This window comes from Arvicanthis niloticus, chromosome 9, assembly GCF_011762505.2.
Source record: "Arvicanthis niloticus isolate mArvNil1 chromosome 9, mArvNil1.pat.X, whole genome shotgun sequence".
Lineage (NCBI taxonomy): Eukaryota > Metazoa > Chordata > Mammalia > Rodentia > Muridae > Arvicanthis > Arvicanthis niloticus.
The window spans coordinates 84,952,780-84,962,452 of NC_047666.1; the positions used below are offsets into that span (position 1 = coordinate 84,952,780).

General features: G+C 40.6%; 1 protein-coding gene across 3 annotated transcripts in view; it reads left to right on the forward strand.

The window, feature by feature from the left end:
* The window catches only part of Far2 (fatty acyl-CoA reductase 2), a 102,834-nt gene extending 94,667 nt beyond the window's left edge, over positions 1 to 8,167 (forward strand). For all 3 annotated transcript variants that reach the window (XM_034511617.2, XM_076940913.1, XM_076940914.1), the window contains exons 9-12: positions 1,789 to 1,960; positions 4,722 to 4,851; positions 5,198 to 5,325; positions 6,370 to 8,167. In XM_034511617.2, coding sequence (XP_034367508.1) covers positions 1,789 to 1,960; positions 4,722 to 4,851; positions 5,198 to 5,325; positions 6,370 to 6,532 — 593 coding nt within the window. In that variant the 3' untranslated portion in view covers positions 6,533 to 8,167. The remainder of the gene's footprint in view (positions 1 to 1,788; positions 1,961 to 4,721; positions 4,852 to 5,197; positions 5,326 to 6,369) is intronic.
* The last annotated feature ends 1,506 nt before the right edge of the window (positions 8,168 to 9,673 follow it).

The following is a 9,673-nucleotide window of genomic DNA, read 5'->3' on the forward strand; positions in this document are numbered from 1 at the left end:
AAAAGGGGGAAAAAAACAAATTATCATTTAAAGGTGCTGTCAAATGTATCAGGAAAGGGCAGGTATATCAAGAGGTCAATTTTATAGCTGTTAAGTGTGAACATTCACTACATATTATTTTGCCTTGATAAAACACATTGACCATAAATAACTTGGAGGAAGAAGGGATTTGTTTATACTCTACGTTACAGTCCATCATTGGGGCAGGAACTCAAGCAGAAACTTGAAGGCAGGCCTGGTTGCTATTCTATACAGCATTACTTCTGAGCAAGCAACTGATCCAGTCATGTAGGAATGATGCTTGCTCCTCTGCACAGGCTATGGTTAGCTCTCTGATATAATCCAAGACTGCTTGCCCAGCTGTCACTCACTGTTCTAGTGCTGTGAAGAGATTCCATAACCACAACAACTCTTATATATATATTTTTTTTTAAAAAGTCATTTAATTGGGACTTGGTTACAGTTTTAGAGGTTTAGGCCATTATCATCACTGTAGGAAGCATGACAGCATGCAAGCAGTGCCGGAGAAGGAGCTGAGAGTTCTACATATGGATCTGCATGCAGCAGGAAGAGGAAGAGGCACTGAACCTGGCTTGGGATTTTGAAACCTGAAATCCCACCCCCAGTGAAACAGTTCCCCCAACTAAGAGTTACCCAATCCAACAAGGCCACACCTCCTATTCTTTCTCAAGTAGTACCACTCCCAAATGACTAAGCATTCAAATGTATGACATTATGGAGCCCATTCTTACTCAAACCACCCTACAAGGGATGGTGCCGCCCACAGTGGGCTGGGCCATCCTGTATCCAATTAAAAATTCAAGAAAATACCCTAAAGACATGCCAATAGGCCAGTCTGATCCAGACCATTTATCAATTGATTCAGACAGTTTTTCAGTTAACTTTCTCCTTTTTGAGTTAAAGCTAACCAAAAACATGTTTATTTTACATGTTGATTTCTTGGTATCTTTTGACAGATGACAATAATCAAATTACCACAATAATTGATAACTTCATCATAATTAAATAATAAACTTCATTGTTTGAAAAAGATCTAATTAAGTTAAAATTGAATTTAAATGAATGTTCTCAAAGAGACTATTATATCTACAAATATTAAAAATTTAAAATAAGCTACTCTAAATAATATGAAAATGAAGACAATTATAAAGTCTCTGTGGTATCTTAAGTGAACCACCCAAGGAACACCATCTTTATACTTTTATGCAAACCTCTGTTAAGAACATTTAACCTTAAGAAAGGTAACTGCCAAAAAACTTTCCTGATAGCTTTGCAAAGGGTTCTCCCAGCCTCAGTTGCAGGCCTTTCAAAGGAGACGTGAAAATCCAGAATTGAATAGATATGCATACTTTTGAATAGCCTATCCTCACACTGAATAAGAAATTTCCTCAATTATTTGTGGGTAAGTGTTTTAAGAAAAGTTCAGGCTTTGTAGTGCATTCCTTTAATCCCAGTATTTGGGAGGCAGAGACAAGAGGATCTCTCTGAGTTCAAGGCAGCCTGGTCTGCATAGTGAGTTTCAAAATAACCACAGCTGTATAATGAGACCCTGTTTCAATCCCCAACAACCCCCCCCCCCCCAAAAAAAAGTCCATTCTTAGTGCAGTCACATTGCTTAACTGTGTAGGTTTATGGCTGGCATAAAAATCTTCATGGTCTCAGATTCTTGATGTTATACAGCAAACATGGTTTGTCATCCTGTACTGCAGATAGCTTGAAGATAATAGATTTACATTCTCTGAGATTTAGCACTTCCTTTGGTTCCAGGATTACAGGTCTTGGCGACCATCGAAAAGATCCCATTTGAGAGTGCTTTCAGAAGGCCAAATGCCGACTTTACCACCAACAATTTCTCCATCCAGTACTGGAACGCCGTCAGCCACTGGGCCCCAGCCATCATCTATGACTTCTATCTGAGGCTTACTGGACGGAAACCCAGGTGAGAAGCTGGGGCAATGGTTTCAATAGTATCGGTGCATAGAACCCAAAGTCCTTAATCTTCTCTGCAGTTGAGGATTAAAGAAGATAAATGTCTGTCACACACACACATACAATGATGACACGAGCCTCACTCACTGCTTGTTGTGTGGCCATCCTGTGTCAAGAACTAATGATGGTCCCATTTTCATCTTCACACTTCATGGCTAAAAACTCTGTCACTGAAAGGGAAGCCAAGGGCAGAATCTGCATAGTCTAACACAGTGGTTCTCAACCTGTGGGTCACAACAGACATTTGCAACTCTTAACAGCAGCAAAACTGCAGTTATGAACTAACAACAAAATAATTTTATGATTGGGGTGGGGGGACACCACAACATGAAGAACTGCATTAAAGAATTGGGCATTAGGAAGGTTGAGAACTACTGGTCTAACAGGAAGTGACCAAGGAAGGAAGTACAGATAGCCACCTCACAGCCCCTACTGCAAACTAGGTTCACTGACTGACACCTAGAGTGATGAAAAGACAGACAGACAAGGTGCCAAGCAAAGCCAGCTCTGTCACCACCCAACAGTGACAAAACACATCTCCTGCTACCTCCACAACACATTCAACAGAAGGAGATTCCTGGAATCACAGTCTGAACAGGAACAGGACTGACCCTTTCTGAGGTGGGAGGCCTTTCTGACATTCAGCACTCCCTGGACTAGCACAGAAAACACCAATACAAAGGCCGTGTGGCTCACTTACCTTTACTCACCCACATAAGGAGGCATTGTGACTGTGTGGAAAACATCTGTGTGAATTTCCCCCAATATGAATGGGAGAAGAAAAACATAAAAAATTCTAGGTGCCTACATAAAGCAAGGTTTGGTGAATAAAAGAGAAACAGGAACAAACAAACACACAAAAAGATCAATATTAGTTTTGTTTGGAAGTAACTAAACTATACTGGATTGGACAATGAGTTGTTTCTGTGACATAATTATTTTTAATTAATATTTTTACATTTATTTATTGTGTATATACTATCATTGCACAGGAGCGGAGATCAGAGGGCACCTTGTAGGGAGGTTGGTTTTCTCTACCATGTATGTTCTGAACACAAATTGCACCCAGATTGTTAGACTTGGCAGTAAGCACCTTTACCCTCTGAACCATCCATCACTGGCTCCAAAATAATCCTTTTATGGCTTTTATAAGGCCGGTCACTGTAAGATATTACATCATCAAGTTGGGAGCCAGGATTAAAAATCTTGGCTTCACTAATTTAGCCATGAGCCATAAATATACTTCCTTTCTGAATTCTAACTCTTCTGTAAAAGGGGAGGTAGAGAACATGTATTTGACATAAAGGTGCGCAGAACACAATAACCACTGTTGTGACTAAGTTCTAAGTTTTTCTTTACATGTTTTTTGTTTTATGTACAAAAGGCCTCTACCTGAGAATAACAATTTTGTTGCTTTAAAAATTAACACTCTGTGGGCAGTGATACACTGTACAACTACTGTTCCTAGACTATTTAAATCTACTTCCCGAACAAGAAATTCCCATGAAATTCTTTCAATAGTTGATGGGAACTACCAGATTCCCAGAGCGTCACAATCTGTAACAGGACTGTACTCCAGAACCAAGCTAAGCTTAACCACACTTTCAATGCAGAGACCTACCTGGAGCATTTCCTACATGGCATGAATATAACCTTTCTGAAAAGCTAGTATGAGTAAATTCTGGCTAATTCACAGTCCTAAGAGGTTTCTAGAGAAGAGCTGGTTCATGGACCATGGGCACGCCATTGTAAGCGAAGGACACAGGGACTACAAGAGAAGTTCTCTGGGGTTTGTCAGAACTTGGTTGGAGTTTAAATGCTGACACTCTTAAAACTTATGAACCATATTCAGAAAAGTGCAGGCAAAGAGCTACCTACAAGGCTGTTGTGAAAATCAGCAGCTGGTATTTTCTAGAAGTGTCAGCACTGCATCTAACAGTAGATTATGAATATTAAGTTTTTCTTCCTTAAGTCTGAATTACAATTCAATAATGTAAGGCTGCCTAAAGTTTTTATACTAAGACCTGAGGTCCTATTTTCAGTTTTACAAGTTTAAAAACATGTGATAAAAAGAAATTAGCTTTCTAAAGATCTGACTCAAACTGAAAAACAAAAACTGTAATCCTTTCAGGCGAGTGACTAGCTTAGTTTTGCAATGTCTGATGAGAGAGAGGTAGGTGCTTGGGAGGATGTAAATGTCTGATGGACACTGTTAGGCAAAGTGGAAAGTGAGGAGAAGAAATAAGAATTCTAACTTTCACAGAAATTTATAAAAACCCTTCTAGTACCATAAGTAGATTTTAGCGAGAATGAGCAATTTGTTAGATGTTTGCTGGGACTCACTCACATGAAGGATGGTATAAGGTACTTTATAAAAGATGAACACAAAAGCTTCATGGTAGAAATTGTTGTTGTAAACCAGCCAAGAGACAAATGATCCAGGAGCTCAAAAAAAGTATTTTAAGAATTTGGAGGGAGAGAGGCACATTTTTATTTGTTTACAGTTTTACTGGACTTGATTTCACTAAGTAGTCCAGGCTGGTCTTGATCTCATGACCGTCTTCCTGCCTTGGTCTCCTGAGTGCTGGTGTTACTGCCATGAGCTCACCAGCACAAGTGACTTCCTTAAGGACACTTAGCCACCCTCCCCTGTGCAGGAAGAGGTAGTGGGCAGCATGCACAGCACCAGTCCTAACTGGTCTTTCCCTCAGGATGCTGAAGCTCATGAACCGGCTGCTGAAAACCATTTCCATGCTGGAGTATTTCATCAACCACAGTTGGGAATGGAGCACAAACAACACGGAGATGCTTCTGTCAGAGCTCAGTCCTGAAGACCAGAGAGTAAGTATGGCTCTAACTCCAGAGCACAATGGGAACTCAGAATTATGAGACCAGATGATGGGGGAGTGTCAGGTATACAGAGATTTTTTTTCCCCCTAAAACAACCAGACAATAATGTTAGCACTCACAGGAAACAAGTTCAGTGCAGCTAAGAGAACTGGTTAGTGGATTGTGATTGGATGTTCACTGCCTGCTTGATAACAGCAGTGGAGAGGTGGGGACATCTGGGTCCCTGAGGCTCACTGGCCAGCAATTCTAGCCTTATTGATGAGCTTTGGGTACCCACAATGGACAAGGTGACTGCTTGGCAGTGCAATGCTGGCAGCCCATCTCTCTTGCTTTCCAGGTATTCAACTTTGATGTGCGTCAGTTGAACTGGCTTGAATACATTGAGAATTATGTTTTGGGGGTTAAGAAGTATCTACTGAAAGAGGATCTGGCTGGTATTCCCAAAGCAAAGCAACACCTAAGAAGGTAGGCACATTCGTTGGTATCTATCTGTGAGACGCTACTGTTGACTGGCTTCATACTAGAATGTGTTTGAATTAAATTACTCAGCAATTATGCAGCAGCTATTATGAGACTGGATTCACACTTGTTGAGCATTACAGACCCTGCTGCATTCCATACCATCCTATAATACACACTGTTAATTTAGACCTCACCTTCACTCCCAAGGTGGGTGTTCTTTTTGTTAGCCCATTAGCACAGGAAGTATTTAGGGCACAACAACAAAAGCTCATCGAAACAAATACTAGAGCCAGGCTTGAGCCCAAGCTTTCTGTTCTTGTGCACCTTACCACAGTATGACCTAAGGAATACCCAAAGGGCAGGTCATGCTACAAAACTAGGAAAATCACATAACTACTCTTCAATTCCTACAGCTCCTTCCTACTTTGGTCAGATTTCCTGACAAACAAGTTAAGAGGATTCAGGTCATGATTCCTGCAAAAGATAAGATTGTAGTGCAGATGGTAAAAATGGAAAGACAGACCGCTAAAAGGAAGAACACTTGAAAAGCAAGCTTCCAAGTTCACTCCAGCTGATAAGACAATGATCATTTTTAAACTGCTGTGCATGGTGTGTGGATGTGCATGCCATGGTGCCTGTGGAGCACAGGGGACAACTCTGTGGGGTCAAATTCCTTCCTTTGACCTTTACATGAGTTGCAATTCAAGTTCCAGGCTTGCTCCAAAAGTGCACTTAACCACTTAGCAGTCTCACTGGTCAGAGAGGGTTTTCAATAATGAAAGATTTCGAAAACATTGTGTTCATCCATGAATCATGATTGCAAGAGCTTCAGAGAAGTAAGGAGAAGAGTAATAAGCTGTGAAAATATGAGGGAAACCTGGTACTTCAAGAATAGGAAACAAAAGACGTTAAAAGCAAGAGCACCAAGCCATGCCACGGGCTCTGAGGACTTGGTATTTGCTGGTCACAGACAAGAATACTTTTATACTTTGGGTAACAGCTGGATGCAGGTGCAGTCTTAACTGTGCTTTTGTCTCTGTCCCTCAGGCTCCGGAACATTCACTACCTCTTTAACACTGCCCTGTTTCTTATCATCTGGCGCCTCCTCATCGCAAGGTCTCAGATGGCTCGGAACATCTGGTTCTTCATTGTGAGCTTTTGTTACAAGTTCATCTCCTACTTCAGGGCCTCCAGCACACTCAAGGTCTAAGAACATTACACCAGCCCATCATCTGGAACCTCAGATACCTCTAAGACAGTAAACTGGGTCTTAAGCTAGAAAGTAACAAGAAGCACACCCAAGCTTCCAGTCGAAGTTGCCATTTCATCTTCTTCCCTATTCTTGTGTGTGTATGTGTGCATGCTTGGTTGGTTTTTCTGTTTTTGGTTCAGTGAGGAAAGTCAGCTTCTAACTACGTACACTTACGAAAACATAACTTCCTGACACCACCACTACACACTATCACACATGAAGCATGAAAGCACTCCTTTTCCTTTATTTGGCTTTCCTTCCCGACAAAACCAATTCCAACTCACTGAGCATGGAAGAACACATGGCAGAAGCCTAAGCAGGCTAGAGAAAGGCAGCACCAACCAGGGAAGCATGCTCAGTACCAAGGCAGGAGTTTCCAATCATCCTGACCTATGTGCAGCTGAGCCTCCTCTCCATCCCACACAAGCAGCCTTCTGTGTTACAACGTCCTGGTTGGGTTGGGGGAAGTGGGCTTGTGCCTATCCTGTTTCTCACCTCTGTCCATATCTTAACCCTAAAAGGAACAAACAAATGGTATAATTACATACCAAATAAGAACTTAACCATACATGCACCAGGGAGTCTTGTGTACTTCATTTATAACATGATTTGGACATCCCTTATTCTACATTCTTAATCACCACTGTCCTGAAAGCCCCTCAATTCCCTTTCTTATTTAATGTTGCCAAAGCCCTTCTACTTAAAATATTTCACTCAGGCCTCAGTCAGAAAGGATGATGGGGAGGGGACTTTCCTAGACTAGGACCAGGGAAACCCTCCTGACCTTTGCCAGTGAGGAAAGCAAAAATTCAAATAAAATGTTAATTTCTAGTTTCTGTCTTCATGTGTGGAGTTGGGAGCAGCACACTACTGGTGACCCGAGACCCCTTGTACCTCAGTCATCCCAGTCACACGTTAGTTAACTCTACAATGTACAGAGGTCAAAAACAGAAAGAGTGAAGGTTTTTGCTTAAGCATTTTAAATGCAAATAAAAACCTTTATACATTCGCAAGTTCTCATACATTCACAAGTTCTCATACTCATACGCTGGCACCCAGTTTTGCTCATATTTGAGATGAGGGCATACTGGACTGCAAGATCTCTGCATGGTGACAACATGAAATATTCAATAAAAGTAACTTCCACACATCACTGAAAACTACATACAAGCAGTTAACATGTGTATGTTTACATTCTGATGGCTGAAGAGTGACCAGTACTGAGATCTCCTCAGAACCAGGAGGAGGAACATGTTGGGAGAACCCTTTAGAGAGACCAGCACTGAGGTCTCCTCAGAACCATAAGGAATGTGTTTGGGAGGACCCTTTCTGGCACACTTTCTGCAAATTTGATTAAGGTTATTAAGGTCAGAGACTACTGTCTGGGCAGAAAACTCTGAAATAAAGCACCTGTGGGTTTCCCCATGTGAGACATCTGCAAGACACCAGGCTAAGGATACAATAATAATAGGAACTCAAGACACAGGAAGAGACTAAAATGACAGTGCTAAAGATTTACTACCTTTTGACCATTGTTTCATCAATCCAAGAACTCCAGCGACTGAGTGTGATTAAATAAAACTCTGAATTACTAACTCCTGTCTTCAGAGTTATTTATCTGCTGATCAGTCCCCACAACCTGTCTTCAGAGAAGAAAAAAAAAAAAAAAAAAAAAAAGACAATCTTCTCCAAATAAAATCACAGAAATAACTATTAGAGGAAAATACACACAAGCTACTCACTGATTCCATTTTTTCCTTGCGACATCAACTGGGTCACGTTTGTATGAGTATTCTGTGGAATCTGGCACATGGCACAAATTTACCTTGCAACTATATGAATGAAGTCCCCACCATTAAAAAATCCACACCAGGACTAGTTAACTACATGAATCCTATTATATGCACAACAGGAAAAAAATTATTCTACTTGGGTGAAGTTAAAATACAAAAACATGCTTGAAAAGAAATCCTGGCAAAAGGGAGGGCTGAATATGAACAGTGTCTTTTATGCCTGGGAGGGGAAATGCTAACAAGAACCATTATATGCTTATGCTATTAATATGTTAATGAAAATGTACTAAAGTTTTGATAATGTGTAATCTGTACTATGATACAGTGATCAGAGAGCGACTAGGGTAACTTATACTGATACAAACCTCAGAAAAGCACTGCTCATACTTCCACATTCACCGAGTACTTCTAACTCATTTAAATAATTTAGAATGGGATAGACAACTTCCAAATAGTATCTGTCTTAACCACTGTTCTATTGCTATGAAGTATGACTGACAACCAAGGCAACTCTCAGCTTCCTTCCTTTTATGCTTATTGTTTTTTATCATGGCATGGAACATAGTGCAGGAGCCTCAGAAGCTACATCCTGATCGGCAGGCAGAGAGGAAAAGAGGGCCTGGAATAGGCTTTTGAAACCTCAAAGCCCACCACCACTAATACACTTCTTCCAACAAGACCACACCTTCTAATTCCTTCAAACAGTTCCACTCTCTGGCGACTAAGCATTCAAATATGAGCCTATTGGGACCATTCTTACTCAAACCACATTATTATAACACAATGAACATAAAAATCAAATCAACCTAGTTTTCAAATCATCAGTAACTTTTAAAGTTCAACAAGCTTACATGGCTACCTTTCTGGAACTGTGGCCCTGCCATCTTGGGATACTAAAAAGCAGTCTTGGTCCCCCACATCCAGAGAAGGTTGGGTTTTTGGGTTTTTTTTTTTTTTTTTTTTTTTTTTTTTTTTTTTTTTTTTTTTTTTAAGTCACTGCCTACATCAGCTTTAAAAACATGGTTAAAAAGCTAACAAAACAAAATTAGCAATAGCTAGATTTTGATAGATGACAAAGTGCAGCTACTTAGATGGCAAACATTGTTTACCTGGAATTGAGTTTAAGCAGAACCATGTCTTCTGACACGGAACATTGTTAGCATCTTCCTATTTTATCTGAAACACTGAGTCCTATGGTCAGAGATGTGGGGCAGAATAACATGGGTCCACTCCAGAAAAAAAATAAAAAATAAAAAGCAGAGCTGGAGGCAAGGACTTCTCAGTGCCACAGCACTTGCTGACAATA